Genomic DNA, 16,793 nt, shown 5'->3' with positions numbered 1-16,793 from the left:
ATTGAAGCAATCAAGTGATGAATAACTGTTTTCCAGTATGTTGTTTTGCAATTCTTTTTTGGGGGAGGTTTTTTGCATTGTTGATTAGTTTTTCACCGAAGCAGCTAATAAAGCATAATGGAATACAATTTTGCCTCTTTCTTGTAAGATTCTATAATAGAATGAAACAATAATGCCAGTTATAAATAAAGACAATAAATTGAATGAATTACGAAACACTTATCTTATTTCTATTAGATCTGAAAATGTTGTGTAATACTACAACCTGAAACGACAAAAAGATTGCATTGGTCTGTACAGGAGATAAAGGAAAAAAATTTAACAACAGCTGTGAAATGGAATAGTCCAAATCACCAAAGTAAACTGGACCTGGGCTTGTTGCAGGGATCTGAAGTTACTAAACATTTTGTGAGTGTATGCACTCACACTTAGGACCATATAATAATAAATATGTGTGTGATGAAAGTTGGGCAGCACGCTAACATCCTTACTCCACTCTGTATGCTCGTATGGGTCTAACCTTTTCACTCCTTTGATTTTTTCCTCGTACTTTTTTTTTTTTTGCCTTTTCGTCAAGTCTGTCTTTGTACAGACCTGCCATGTTCTCCGTCGTTTTGTACATAACTGTTTTTGGGGCAAATAAAATGCAAGTAGGGATTAAAACCGCAGAATTGATTACCGGTGCTGGAAATGCTAGCGCTTGATGCAGTGTTTTGACTTTGTTGCCACTCGTACCCATAATGCAATGTGCGAAAGTCACGTGGTCTGTCAGTCTCTATTCAGCCTGAACAAGGTTAAAGATCTAGCGATACTTATTACAATTTTTTCCCCTCTTTAAAGCAGCTTCTAAAGGGAAATTTGAGTTATTAATGTTCCAAAACAGTACATTTTAAACAAAGCACTATAATTTACTTAGCTGTTAAAAGTCCCACTACTTGTTTCTTTAAATCATTTTTCTCAGAGGCACAAAGCTGTAGTCTCTGTGTTGCAACTAGGAGTTGTTACAGCATTAGGAGAGAACAAAAACCTCATCTTTCATTGTAATATCTATTCACCGAGAAAGAGACAATCTAAACTCTGAAACTTCAGTTATCTAAATATTTGGCCCAGCCCCTCCATATAGTAGAAAGAACAGTTTTAGCTCCATCCCCTTTATGACCACCCTTAGTTTAGAAAAAGCGGTAAATAGCACAAATAAGAAGGAAGGGCACCAACTATTTCAGTCTCTCTCATACCATGTATTTGTAATCAGCGCATTAGCTGGATGCAACCCCTGTTGTATAGTTACCTGGTGGTCTTCGTGTTTGAGGAGGCTAGACAGAGACTCGACACAGGTCTCCAGAGAAGAGTCCTGGGGCTCCATCTTGCTGCAAAGGCGGGACACAACGGCCATGGCTGAGTGCAGAGTGTCTTTATGAACAAGGTGCCCACTGTCTCGGATGAAACTCAGCACACAGTTCAGCCCGCCTGCCTCAAACACTGCGCCAGACTCTCTGGTACAGATCAACTCCAGCACCTGAAGAAACACGAAAACATTTGTTCAAACTTGATCTCTATAAGAAATACATAACTCCAACTCTTGGTGTACCTGAATCACAGACTTCTCCAAACTATGCCATTAGATAACATTTTTGGGTGGGTCAATGATTTATTTAAAGCACTCAACATAGAGACTGATCTCCCATCATCCTCACTAACTGATATTTCTGCCTTTTCTTAGAAGATCAAAAAAAAAAATTGACAAGTCAAATTCAATACCATTTAATACTGTTTGGTGTGTTAAACCTCCAAAAACAAAATAACAGGATCAAATGACAGAAAAACAGAAAAAGAACTCCTCTTGGCCTCTAGCACAAGTCTGATCTAACACATCAGACTGGTGACAAAGTAAGGCCTGAATAAACACCACTGTCCTGGAAGTCTATTAATAAACATCTGGCAGCACATGGTTGTGATCTCATGTCTATGGCATAGTTCTGCCTCCAAACCCCAAAAAACCCCTCATGTCAGAAGACCACCTCTTATATAAGGAAGTAAGCTCCAATTTTGAGGATTTATTTGAAAGCCCAGCAAAGCAAGCAGGACTGAGGCTTTTGCCTTATGTTTAAAACCTGTCAACAACCACCATAAGACAAGAAACAGATCAGGCAAATGAAATGGGTCTTTCCCTTATGGTCAGTTGTCTCCTACCTTGACACACTGCTCAGCCAGGTCTCTGCTGGTCCTGTTGTTCAACTCCACTACCACCAGCCGATTACACAGCGCTTTGATGGCCCCATCCACTCCCACAATCCTGCGGGTACATTCTGCCGACACATCCAGGTAGTAGGTTATCGCTCGGGCTGTAACCTCCAGCACATTATCTGGAGCACTCTCATCCAGGAAGATCTTACAGAGCGCTGGAAGGAACGTCCGAGGAGGACATCTAGCAGATAAGAGAGGGATGACGGTAAGGAAGAGAGAGTGCTGAATTCTGAAATCATGACCACCAACTGAATGCTTGTGAGACAAATACACAAACTTACGTCTCAAAGCAGCGGTCAACATTATCTGACATGAGCAGTAGCATGCAGAGTTGCTCCAGAGCAATGAGTTGCATGTCACGCTCATCGCCCTGACCCATCTGGAGCCACTCCAGCAGGGTGTCTGGGTCCACATCGGCCATGATGGCTAGCCTAAAGCAACAAAAATATACAGAAATCTTATTACTGACACTCAAAGCTGTTATTCATGTGCAAGCAATCAAAGTACAGTTGAAAGATGCATAATTTAGCTACATTTAAGTAGCTAACCGCCCCCCGTGTTAGCTATTACTGTACTAATGCTTAAACAGATCTGATTTTTATGGTTTATTTATTATTAGACATAATCAAAAGTGTTAGCACTTCCTAATAACTGTGATTTTGTTGGCCAGCTCGCTGTAATTTACCCAAGCTATATGATCCTGATCATGTTTTAATTTGTACCAATATGGGGTAACAACAAACTTACTTGCCAGGTATATCACCTTTGGGGGTTTGCATCAATTTGCCAATAATTTGTAACAGCATTTTTCAACGCTTCCTTACTTGACAATGATGTCACTAAGTGAAATACGATCTGAAGCTACATCAGTTTTTTGGTGTCCGTTATGTGGACTTCGTGTGCAATCTGTGTGCTGGAAGTGCACATCTCTGAGAGAGCAGAAAGGTGGCATTGAGGCAAGGCACTCAAGGCTGAGCGTAACCCTAACTATCTTTGAATCCCCCCCCACCCCCAAAAAAAAAATAAATAAATAAAAATTCTGTATACCTGTACAGAAATTACTTCACAGACTGTCACAGAGCTTCAGGAAAGGTCTCATTAATTGGGCGGAATTACAATGGAGTCAAAATTGCAATAAAAATATAGATATAAATTAAGGTGAAACATAACCATAAGCAAACATGCAGGTGTTTCTCTTTTTTTTGAAAAGACATTTAAATAATCGCTTGATAATAACGTAGAAACGGAGCCAAAACACTAGTTACTAGAATAAAAAAAAAAAAAATAACAGCACTAACATTTTCAAAGCTGTATGAAATTATCACTTTCAGATTTAGCTTGGTAAATGGTCTGTATTTGTATGGCGCTTTACTAGTCCCTAAGGACCCCAAAGCGCTTTACACATCCAGTCATCCACCCATTCACACACTGGTGATGGCAAGCTACGTTGTAGCCACAGCCACCCTGGGGCGCACTGACAGAGGCGCCAGTGTCCGGCAGGCAACGGGTGAAGTGTCTTGCCCAAGGACACAACGACCGAGACTGTCCAAGCCGGGGCTCGAACCGGCAACCTTCCAATTACAAGGCGAACTCCCAACTCTTGAGCCACGATCGCCCGTTTATAACTTGCTATAAATTGTCTCATATGTAGAGCTGGGCGAGATAAGATTTTTTCATATCACGATATGTTTTTTTTTTCATTTCAGGCGATAACGATATATATCACGATATAAGCCATATAACTATATTTGTAAGATTTAAATGTGCCGTTGCTCACAAGTAAAATGTGAAATAATCAGCAGCTTGTTTTGATTTAAATATTTATTTCCCATAATAAGTTCAACAGGACAGATGTACTTAAGGAACATGAGACTTCAGTTTCAGATAAATAAAGGTAAATATTGCAAACTACACAAAAGGTAGCCGTAGAGCTGGGCGATAAAACGATAACGATATGTATTGCGAAATAACTTTTTCTCGATAGAAAAATTAAACTATTGCGATAGGCCTCATCTCTCTTGTCCTCTTAAAAAAAAAAAAAGGAAAAAGAACAGCCAATCCAAATTAAGTAGCGCAGAGCCGAACCAATCACAGCGGCAGCGTCATGTCACGTGACTTGTTACGTACAGCACAAGCGCCAAGGCGCACATGTGTATTTGTTTTTGCAGCCGTGCAGCCCGGGTAATGAAGGAAAGGAGTTTGCCGACTGGAGAAAAATCAACCGAGAGCGTGAGCGAAGGTTACCAAAGAAAAAACAGATGATGGTTCCAATGCCGTAGAGCTTGTCGAACGGAAGGGCCACAGAAGTTCCGTAGTGTGAAGGTATTTCGGCTATTTCAAGTCTGACAAAAAACAGAGTAGCGCGCACTGTAAATTGTGCCGAAAGCAAGTCTGGAAATACAATAAAGCGGTGCATGCTCAACCTCTGACTGAAAGCGCTAATTCGTCAGCTATACAGCTATTTTGTTTCTAAGTGGAATTGACAATTTAGTGGTCTGTTTTGTTTGTTCTATTTTGAAACTTAAACGCTTTAGCGGCTGCCTTTTGTGTAGTTTGCAATATTTGCCTTTATTTATCTGAAACTGAAGTCTCATGTTCCTTAAGTACATCTGCCCTGTTGAACTTATTATGGGAAATAAATATTTTAATTAAAACAAACTGCTAATTATTTCACATTTTACTTGTGAGCAACGGCACATTTAAATCTTACAAATATAGTTATTTGGCTTATATCGTGATATATATCGTTATCGCCTGAAATGAAAAAAACATATCGTGATATGAAAAAAATCTTATATTGCCCAGCTCTAGGTAGCCGCTAAAGCGTTTAAGTTTCAAAATAGAACAAACAAAACAGACTACTAAATTGTCAATTCCACTTAGAAACAAAATATTAATTCTAAAAAAATAAATCTTAGTTAGTCAATTTTGTCTGTTCTTCTATAAAACAAACTTTTGTCAATATCAAATAAACTGAGAACTAAAAGGAAATTCTCAATCTCTCCTTGTTGTATAGCTTAGCTTTTCAAACAGTTTTAAAATAAAGATGCTAACAGAACATTCTTTAAATACTAGGTGCACATCCAAGGTGCAACTATATACAGGGCTCGCAAAATCGCTAGCCCGACGTCCCGGGGCTAGCGATTTTTCCAGTCGGGCTATCAAAATCTATCTCAACCCTGCCCATCGGGCTATCATAGGAAGGAAAAATATGTGTCAATGCTTTTGCATTTTCTTTCGCAAATGTAGCTGAGTAATTATGTCATTGGCATCGATGAGCCTCTGTCAATATGTGACATACTGAAATCGCGTTTGAATTTGTGCTTGTTTTTTGCTTTCACTTTCACTTTGCGATCGCGCGAACGGTGTGTAGAGAGCGGCAGCACTGATTGGTGAGTGACGATTAATTGCACACCAATTCCTCTGACATCGTCTTATCACTCATTAGCTTACTATTCAAACGTGACAAGTGAAATCTCCCACAGCAAGCTTAAACATGTGAGAGGTTGATTGCGCAGAGAATCGCTGACCGTTATGTAAGTACGTGTGTAAAAGCAGATGGATTTACGCCGGTATTTTAGTTCTGCTGAGCCAAATAAGACAGGTCAGGGTGAAGAAGGGGCAGCCAAATAAAAGCCTACCACAAAACGGAAAAGTTATGACAAATCAGACTGAGGCAAAAAGAAAGCTCAGCTTTTTTGGTTTCATGGAGAAAAGAATTTATGTGGCTGGAATATGACGAGCTAAATAACATGATGTTCTGCAGGGTGTGTCGTGAGTTTCCCTCGATATCTGAGTCGCCAAGTGCCTTTGTTACTGGGACCAGTAATTTTAAGAAAGACCCCATCAGAACCCATGAGAAATGCAAGAAATGCATTATTGCCCAGTCTGCAATATCTTTCCCAGAACAAACAGCAATTGCAAAAAAACATACTAAAAATAAACCAAGCACAAGAAGAAGTCCTGAAAAATCTTTCAAAAGCATACTATGTTGCAAAGAGTGAACTACCATTGTCAAAATTTAGCAGTCTTTGCAAACTTCAAAAAGCAAATGCCCTCGATCTTGGTTCCACTTACCCCTTACCCTTGACTTCAGTGGAAATTTCAGATTCAGGATCTGACACAGACTGATTCATGTTCTACACAGTTCTTACAAGTTCATAGAAATTTCTGTTCAATTAGAAACAAGTATTTGAGTTGATGATTGTAATTTTTATACAGTTGTTGTGATTTGTATTTTAACAATTTTCTGATTAATTTTTGTTTCCGTTACAATATTATACTTTAATGTATAATATTGTAAAGGAAACAAAACATTAACAAATTGCTCTCTTTTTTATTCGGGCTACTTAAATTTATTTTGGGCTACCAAAATAAATTGGGCTACCAAAAATTGAAGAGTGCCTGCCCGAAGGGCTACAAGAGATTTTGAAATTTTGCGAGCCCTAATATATATATAAAACTTTAGTCTGACAAAAGCCTACAGGTTGCGGGACAGGAAGACAAGTCTATCCACTGCTTCAGGCTTTAAAGTGGCCCTGTGGCAAGTCACAATATTACCCCCTGTACTAAATACCCTCTCAGAGGGGCTGCTGGTTGCGGGGATGCACAGGTAGCGCTTTGCCAGGCAGCTAACTCTTGGGAAAAAACGCGCTACTGTTTTTTGTCAGACTTCAAATAGCCGAAATACCTCCACACTACGGAACTTCTCTGGCCCTCCCTTTCGACAATCTCTCTGGCATTGGAACCGTCATCTGTGTTGTCTTCGGTAACCTGGTCACCCAAGCTCTCGGTTGATTTTTCTCTAGTCGGCACACTCATTTCCTCCATTACCCGGCCGGCACTGCGGCTGGCTGCTTCCCAAGCAAATACACATGTGCGGCTTGGCGCTTGTGCTGTACGTAACAAGTCACGTGATGTGACGCTGCGGCTGTGATTGGTTCGACTCTGCGCTACTTAATTTGGATTGGCTGTTCTTTTCTTTTTTTTTAAAAAGAGGAAGAGAGCGAGAGAGGAGGTCTATCGCAATAGTTTAATTTTTCTATCGAGAAAAAGTTATTTCACAATACATATCGTTATCATTCTATCGCCCAGCTCTACTCATATGCCAGATGGGTTTCTTCATTAAGTCAAGCTTTCTATCTTTCCCACACGTGTTTTATACTATTAAGTTTAGTATAAAACTAAACTTAATAAAATAAATTATTATAATTTAAAAACAAAAAACCAACAAACAAAATGAAAGCCTCACCTAGCTTCCTGTTGGCTACCCGGTCTGGCTCAACACCCAATCAGTTGTGTCGCTGTTTGGGACTCATCCAACCAACCAGAGAGAGAGAATGGGAAAGGGAACACACTTAAGAGGAAGTGCTGACGTTCACAGGGATTTCTGGGACATGAAGTCTCTTCACCTGCAAACAGGAAGAACAGAGGAGAAAGGCTCAATTGACATTCATCTGTCTGTACATGAAACACACTAAAATGATTATCTGATGCACATTTAGAAAAGCAGGAGGGCCGAAAACCAAAGCTAAGGTAAAGGTGGCAAAAAAAACCAAAAAAACAACAACAACAACAAAAAACTGCAGTTCATTTAATGGACACAAATTGGGGTCCAGCCACACTGACTCCCATGTAAGTCTAATGTTACAGCATTAACAAAAAACAAACAAACAACAACAAAAAAAAACCCCACAACAACAACAACACATATTTTCATCCATTTATATATTTACTAGTTTATAACTAAAGTGGGAGATTGAATGTTTTTACAACTCATCCATCTGGATAACAGAGTTGTGGCCGCTTTGATTTACTGGACCTCTCAAAAGCATTTGTGATGTTGGTGCCTTTAAATGGAACTGACTGACCGATAATAAGGCCGCCTTTGAGCTATAGACCATCCACATTTGTACTTCTGTTTTGGTGAGTGACATTTTTCAGTTTAATTAGTCTGTTATTTAGTACCCAACAGCAGCTACTTGTATCTGTACACTGTATCCAAATAGGTTTCTGGAAGCTTGATAAACTTGGCAGTCCACCCTTTCATTCGCGGTCACTTGTGGCTCCGAAAAAAAATTTTGAAATGGCAGCTGCAAAAGCACTTATATTAAGGCCTTGAAATGTTGCTATTGTTGCAGCTATACTCCTACCAGCCACTGACTGAAAGCAGCAACCTACAAACATCAAGTTTACTGTGACAATGCAAAACTCAATACCAAGTTAGAATTTTTTATAAATTTAAAAATTAAACACGTCCTCAAACCAGAGGCTCTGTTCATTAGCATTACCATGCAGCAGTCCCTACTGAGAGTCTGTTGGTTCCACCCTAAGTTGATTAGTGGCTAATTTGAAGTCTGCTTGCCTGTTTGACTGTCTGGATATAAACAGGCTGTGCTGATGCAGATCCTCTAATCCACAGATTAATCATCACAACTGGCATCCTGTGCATCCTGACCTCTTCCCACCCCCACCACCAGCATGGGGCAACCACAGCAAGACAGAATATAGTGACTTGCTCAGTCACAGAGCTTCAGCCTTCGGCTGGCCCTCCCTCTAACACCCTTTAACCCCTGATAGTGTTTCTATTGTCTAAGTCCAGACAGAAGTTAGGAATTACACAGTGTGACAGAAAACACTTTCTCATTCTTCCTGTTCATGACCAAAGTTCACCCTGTGGAGTCTGTCTAGGCTCTTTGAGTGTAGCTAAGAACTGAAGGATGCCTCAAAGTAGGGCTGTTCGATATAACGATATACATCGGGTACGATATGAAAACGTCTATCGTTTCATATTACGCTATCGTTTGTTTCGTGGTGTCGCAAAATCAACTGTTTATGGCAATCATTTTGATGGTCACTGTATAATTTCCTGAAGTTCTCTCTTTCTCTTATATTTAATATAGCCACACTACAGACAGACAAGCGATTGTTTTTATGTGTTGTCGTTAGCAACAACGACGGTAAAACCATCACGTGGCTCTGCCGTCCGCATGTTTATTTCCCACATAAACCTTTCACAATAAAGCTGAAGATCCTGTTGAGATTTTTCAAAATAAACTGAATCAAGTGAAATAGAATGCAGAGTGTTTACGCATGAGAAGCTAAAAAGAGTCGTGCTAAAAAAAATAAAGCTTAGAACAGGCTTTTCCCTGCAGCACGCTGTGTAATAAATACTCACAAAGAAAATTGAGGCCGTTTCAACTTATGTAACACTCGACTCCAGGTACACAACGCCCAGCTGAAAACACTTAATGCAAGTCGAGCTGCCCAAGATTCACCGAATTTACAGAAAATGTAAAATGTTTGTTTTTATATATCATTGTCATGACGATAAATGCCTTATATCGGGATATGAGATTTTCGTTATATCGCACAGCCCTACCTCATACGAACTACTTTTCAATCTAAAAGCATTGGTTAATGTTCAAAACATTAGATAGTGAAATCCACTATATATATATATATATATATAAAACAACAAAGACTTTAGGTCAGCCATCAGTATATAAAAGCTTTAAGATATAATTAGAATTTATAATATATAAGATCTGGCGATGGCATGTGCCATAACATGATAACTTCAGTAAAGTCAGCGTTTCCAGACGCTACTATCACAACACTCTTAAAGCCCTGCCCCCACTCTGCCTCTGCATCTCCAGTTCTCTCACAAGGTTTTCCTGCAGCATGGAGGGATACAGCTCAGCTACTGTCAATTGATCAATTGATACCAACTGCATGTGTGGCAACAGCTGACAAAGTTCAATGATTTGTCAAATGGTCATCCAAATTGCTTCTAAAGCATATTACAGTACTGCAATTGTGTCTGTTTGCAAATCTATTTGCCTATAGTCCTACAGAGAGGGGTTTTCATTCAAAGCAAACAAGCTGCTATGCAGTCCTCCATTAAAATTGAGTACCACCATTCATGTAGTCATTATAGCAACACGGACAAACAACCATGTCATTTGTATGCCACACAAACGCCACAACAAAGTTGGACGTCAAGGTGATGGTATACCTGCTGCTCAATCGGTTGGTTTTCATCAGACTTGGGGACCACGGCGTTGTTGGTTTTGATTTTCATGAAGGAGATGCTCTCGTGACTCATCGAGTAATGCTACCGACTAGCCAATCGGTGGCATGAAGTCTTCTGACGTCATATTTTTGGGATCACTTGAAACCCCAGTCGAGTAGATACTAAAAAAAGTACCTGGTACCAGGTACTATCACTCTATTGGAAAACCCTAAAAAAATATGTCGAGTTTTGCCATTGGCAGTCTGTACCTGTCCACAGACTGCCAATGTGCTACCACTGCTCAACCATTTCCTTTTAACAAAACATGTATACTGCTAAAGAATAAAGTAGCTTCAAGTTCAAAGTCATTTGAATAAGGGGTCTTGTCATTTTAAGTGCGTTTTCTCTATTGTTAAGCCATCAATGCAGGGAGGGGTCAACTTTCCAGCAGCAGCTGTAGCATATAGAACAGACTTAGGCTACGTTCACACTGCAGGTCTTAATGCTCAATTCCGATTTTTTGATCAAATCTGATTTTTGTGTCTGCTTGTTCACACTACAAATAAAATGCGACAGCAAACGTGCTCTAGTGTGAACGCTCAAAGCGGCCCGCATGCGCAAAAGAAGATATCACACACAACGCGCTCTGTTTAGACCCAGAGCAAACAATATTGTTTGACTGATGGCCCTTAATATAAAGACTTCAGACTTTACGTTTCCCAATTTTTTGCTTTAAGTTATTTTGTTATTTACATAATAATGTAGATAACCTAATAATTATCCTTATTGCTGTTTTAGAGGATCGGTGTTTCAAAGGATAGTTGCAGATTTCTGTCAGAATCTGCAGATTATACAGTACAAATAAAATGTTCACGTTTCTCCAACGTTGTCTTCCCAACAGTTTCACTGACATCTACACTGGATGGCCAGGAAGCGTTCGCGATGTCCTCTCGGGCGCTTCTCCGGCGCTGATAATTGGCGTCTGTCTTGTGTCAGTGACGTAAAAGACGGATTTAATGCGACATGACCGTTCAAACAGCAGTCACTTTCTAAAACATCGGATATGTATCGGATTCAGTACCACATACGAAAGTGACCCAGATTGGATTTGAAAATATCGGATTTGTGCCGTTCACACTGTCATACCATGATCGGATATGGGTCGCATAGGGTCAAAAAAATTGGATTTGATGCGCTTTCGCCTGCAGTGTGAACGTAGCCTTACTGATAATGTGCTTGCAGCCTTCATCAGCATCTCCAGTAAACATATTACAACCAAGAATTACATCATATTTGTATGGAGCAGAAAAATGTAATAATGATTAATTATTAGTTGTTATTAATTGTTAGTTTGTAAATTTATTTTGATCATGTAAACAATATACAGAAGTTAATTTAGCAAAGAAAAGAAAAAATGCTATACAAAATAAAGGAAAATACAAAACAACATGTCATCACATCCATGTGAATGACAGCTAATGGGTGCTTCAGAGGGTCTGCAGAATTAATACACTGGCATACATGTGTGGTGAATCAAGTAGGCGAAATCATCACATCATTTAAACAGCATGCTTTCCGAATGCCTTGCCTCAAAGTCACACATGGGCCTGCTAGTTTTGTCATGAAAGTACAATTTCCAACTAGATAACTGATACCCAGGAAAATACGCAATACTACTTAAATGATAAAACAATTCTCTTATACAGTTGAAAAAAATTTTTTTAGTTTGTCTGAGGTGGTGCTGTGCTTATGGTGAGCTGACACCATATTTTCATCGATGGTCAAATAGAGTTAGTAAGGTAGGTTGCTGCCATTTCTGTCTAGTTGCTGGTAGACTGTTAGACACAAATTACTGTTACCCTGTTGAATTAACAGTGTATTAATGTTACAAATGGTAACATTTGCTGCCTTGCTCCTACATTAACATTATCATTTTATTAGCAACTAGCTGTTATTTTAATGAGCCACAAAGACACAATACTGGCAGCACATATGAAAAGTTTTACTACTGCACACGTTCAGGACTGCCATGGATTGTTAACTTGGCAGTTGCTGGGTTTTCGATTAGGTGTTCCAAATTTAAATTCCGACTAAGAACTCAGGAATTACAACTTATTCAGGAATGCACCGTAAGTCAGACTTGAGGGGGCATTCCAGTTAAAAATTCTATTAGAAACTGAGAAAATCTGACTACAAATGAAATAATCAATTTGGAAGTGACCTCACTCACAGTTCTGACATCCAACTTCAGAGGTAAATGGGGCAGCATTTAACCAGGCAAGTATTAACAACCAATTCTTATTGTACTTACAGCGATCTGGCAAATGGAAAAGCTGCTTAGGGAAATGTGGGTAGGACTAAAAAGAAAACTAATTTAACACCAACACATACTGGAGAACACACACCTGTAAAACTTAGTTAAATTATCTAATCACAAAAAACTACTTTCGCGTAGACTGTACCAACTGATTTTGTTGAAACCATCTAGCCGAAACATAGCTTTTCCAATGAGGAGTGGATACCTGAGACAAGGTTAAAAGAATGTAAGCGCTCCATAAAGCATTTCTTAAACCTGAAAGACAGAAATTAAAATATGGACATTTATTACTCAGTAATTCGGCAAAGTTCGCTTAACATGATTTAAACCTACAGAACAGCTGTCACGCTCACAATATTGTGAAACAGTTACGGTACACCAACCTAATAAAAGTTACACATAACAGTTACACAGCAAACTGGTAAGAGAAGTGACCATTAGGTAAATAAAACAAAACAATGATATAAAAACAAATGTTGATGTAGTAACACAAGAAATCAACATTTAAATGTTCCCATGTTGAACTCAAACTTTTATACTTTATATTTACACAATGTTAAAAAGTCGGGCAAAAAAAGCTTTGTTATGACTAATGGAAAACAAACACGTTCAGCCATATCCGAGAGAGCTAATCGTATGACCGCAGTTTTTATTATTTGACGAGCCATACGGAGCCTAATTATTCACACAAATCAACTTAAGAGGACATAGAACAGCTATGTTATTGGAAGCGATAAGCCTTAGAGTTAGCTGTCCAGTCGGGTACATACAGTTTTATAGTCGGGTGAGTAGCTTTACTTCCAGATTCGCTAATGTAAAGCATCGGCCGATGTCAGGCCGATAAACCGAAATAAAGCTTAAAAAATCTCCATAATCCCCCAACCTCAGACTCAGCCGCTTTCAATTAAGTCATACAATTGTTTGTCCCTCAATATAAAAGTAATTTCATGTACCGAAACCCGGAAAGCCGGCTAATATTAGCCGATTAGATGGCCTTAGCACCACGTTAGCTTCCAAAAACAAGCAGACTTTAACAACAAAAAAGCTTTTTCCCTACTAACAACTGAAGCGTCTTGTCCCCCAAAAAAATTTTAACCATTAAAATAATTTATACCTGTATTTTATGCTTGCTTTGCCAACCAACTATACATGCGGCCTCGGACTTCTAAAGGAAACCACCGGACTCGAGTTCCAAGAGAGCCGAGAGGCCACGGTGAAACAGCGGACACAAAACTCAAGCGACAACGGCCTCGATCTTCAGGTCACCAGCAGAACGATTCACTCACCGTTTTTGCTCTTTTTGACAAAGAGACGATCGACAGGTGTATGAATAATTCTTCTGGGACAAATACAGGGTACAGAGCCGTTTGTGCCGGGAGTTACGTCAAGGTGCTCCCATTTCTTCTCAACGAGTCTTAAGAGGTCAGAGTGGACGGCGGCCCGCAAAACACAGCAGACCGGACTGAAATGGAGAGCTGAGGCGATTGAGCCCGCTGCCTTCAGAGGTCGCCATCTGCCTCGGAAATGCCAATGTTCAAAAGCTATTCGCTTCATTTTATCATTAATATTTTTAATTATTCACAATAAGTGTATATATTACGACTTATAAATCACAAGCTCTCACATAAATATCATTAAAAAATAATAGATAACACACTGAATATTAGCGCGGCGAGGATTTTAATTTACAGATGTCCCAAAACAGCTCCCACATCTCCCTTAAAGTTGAATTTATACTTATGTAGTATGTAGAGCCAAGGCGTAGCATGTGCAAGTGGCCGTTTGCTAGTGTCCCTGCATCAAACAGCCATGTGTAGTTAGATTACTAGAGGTACACATCACGTTACCCATAGGTTATGAGGTAGGGTTTCAGAAGGGTTTGCAGTTACAACTTAACTAAGGTGTAGATGTAATGCAGAAGTATAAATATATAAAAGTAAAGCAGAAGTAAAGGTAGAAAAGTAAAAGTAAATATATAAAAGTAAGTATAAATATTTATAGGTATTCTAGGTGTTAGGACCAATATATTTTCCTATATTTTCCAAAGTTTGTTCATAACAAACACCATGCTGTTCACAAGTTCACATAGCAACAGATCTGCGGCCATATGTCTTGGACACTTAAAAAGAGCTTCTACACTGTCAACTGATCACCACCTGGTGGTGAATTGGATCAGATGGCAGGGGAAGATGCTAGCCAGACATGGCATACTGAAACGTATAGTGAGCAAGCATTGGGGACATCTGGCAGTCCTCCAGATCTTCAATTCCCACCTCTGACAAGACTTCGATTGCATTCTGAGGGAGGGTGGGGACAGTGAGTCTGAGTGGACCATGTTCCACACCTCTATTGTTGAGGCAACTGCAAAATGCTGTGACTGCAAGGTCATTGGTGCCTGTTGTGGCAGTAATCACAGAAGTTGAAGGAGGCTATCAGGTTGAAAAAGACGTCTTATCAGGCTTGGTTAGCCTGTGGGAATCCAGAAGTAGCTAACAGACCAGCAGGTCAAGTGGAGTGTGGCTGACCTAAAAACTCTGGTGTGGGAGGAGTTGGTGAGACCACTGAACAAGACTTTTGGTCTCAAAGCGGTGGTGGGATTTCACTGACCTCAACTGAGGACATAGGTAAGGCAGTGGAAGGAACACTTAGGGCAGGGGTCTGCAGCCTTTTACACCCAAAGAGCCATTTGGACCTGGTTTCCACGCAAAAGAAAACACTGGGAGCCGCAAATACTTTTTGACATCTAAAATGAAGATAACACTGTATATATTGTTTTTTATCTTTATGCTTTGTGTGAACAACTAAGGTGTGCTGCTTATGAAATCCATGAAGTGCTACAGAGAAAATTAAATTATATTTATGTAATCAACACATTTTGAACTCTTAAAGAAATATAACAAAAGGAAAGACACCAACCTGAACTAGAATGATCCATGTAGCAAACAAAAACTGTCAGCCGCCACCCTTATATCGGAGGGACTTTCGCACTGGAGAGGGTGGCTGAGACTTTCATCCTTTCATCACAGGATGACTTTCATCACAGGACGAAACACCTTGCTACCATCCTTGCACCTCTCGTGGGGAACACCCCACACCACATCAAGAACTCCACCGACTTCACCGACAAGGTCCAGAAACTTACCCTGGATCCAGATGAAACCATGGTGTCCTTTGATGTAGTCTCTCTCTTCACGTGCATACCCACCACGGAAACAGTGGAGACTGTCAGAAAACGACTACAAGAAGACAGCTCCTTGGAAGACAGGACCAACTTCACACCCGATCAGATCTGCACACTGTTAGACCTCTGCCTTACCACAACATACTTCAAATACAACGAAGGCTTCTACAGACAAAAACATGGCTGTGCCATGGGCTCCCCCGTGTCACCTATTGTAGCCAACCTTTACATGGAGGAAGTGGAAAGGAAGGCTCTTGGCTCTTTCAAAGGAAGAGCACCCAGCCACTGGTACAGATATGTAGATGACACCTGGGTCAAAATCAAGACACAAGAAGTGGAATCCTTCACTGCGCACATTAACGCTGTGGATAAAAACATCAAGTTCACCAGGGAAGACACAAAGGATAACTGTTTGCCTTTCCTGGACTGCGCCGTGCACATTGAAGAGAATGGCAACCTCAACATCGAAGTTTACCGGAAGCCCACACACACGGACCAGTACCTCCTCTTTGACTCCCATCACCCTCTGGAACACAAACTTGGAGTAATTAGGACCCTACACCACCGGGCAGAACATGTTCCCTCTAAGCCTGAGGGAAAAAAGAAGGAACACACACACGTAAAGGAAGCACTCAAAACATGTGGTTATCCTAACTGGGCGTTCATAAAGTCAGCAAAGAGGCACAGAAAAGAAGATCAGACACCAGCGAGGGAGGATAAGAAAGACAGACGCAACAATGTTGTCATCCCCTATGTAGCCGGTGTATCAGAGAAACTCAGGAGAGTTTTCTCCAAGCACGACATCCCAGTGTACTTCAGACCCAGCAACACACTCAGACACAAACTGGTTCACCCGAAAGACAAAACTCCAAAACACAGACTTAACAACGTGGTGTATGCTGTACAGTGCAGCGAGGAATGCCCAGACCTCTACATTGGAGAGACCAAACAGCCACTTCACAAGCACATGGCACAACATAGAAGAGCCACCTCCACAGGACAAGACTCAGCAGTCCATCTGCATCTTAAGGATAAAG

The 16,793-nt window shown here is 40.2% G+C and overlaps 1 protein-coding gene across 5 annotated transcripts in view; it reads right to left on the bottom strand.

Annotated features, from left to right (window-relative positions):
• hectd1 (HECT domain containing 1) overlaps positions 1 to 14,064 on the bottom strand; it is a 42,437-nt gene extending 28,373 nt beyond the window's left edge. For 3 of the 5 annotated variants that reach the window (XM_025900811.1, XM_025900813.1, XM_025900812.1), the window contains exons 1-5: positions 13,862 to 14,064; positions 7,496 to 7,655; positions 2,526 to 2,675; positions 2,191 to 2,425; positions 1,289 to 1,516 (exon numbers count right to left, since the gene is read on the bottom strand). In XM_025900811.1, the coding sequence (XP_025756596.1) occupies positions 1,289 to 1,516; positions 2,191 to 2,425; positions 2,526 to 2,665 (603 nt within the window). In that variant the 5' untranslated portion in view covers positions 2,666 to 2,675; positions 7,496 to 7,655; positions 13,862 to 14,064. Of the gene's footprint in view, positions 1 to 1,288; positions 1,517 to 2,190; positions 2,426 to 2,525; positions 2,676 to 7,495; positions 7,656 to 13,689; positions 13,834 to 13,861 lie in introns of those variants that run through there. The other 2 variants (XM_025900814.1, XM_025900810.1) reach the window with 2 other exon arrangements.
• Between the last annotated feature and the right edge of the window lie 2,729 nt (positions 14,065 to 16,793).

The sequence above is a fragment of the Oreochromis niloticus genome, linkage group LG19 (genome assembly GCF_001858045.2).
Source record: "Oreochromis niloticus isolate F11D_XX linkage group LG19, O_niloticus_UMD_NMBU, whole genome shotgun sequence".
NCBI classification, from domain to species: domain Eukaryota; kingdom Metazoa; phylum Chordata; class Actinopteri; order Cichliformes; family Cichlidae; genus Oreochromis; species Oreochromis niloticus.
This window is presented reverse-complemented; position numbering and strand designations above follow the sequence as displayed.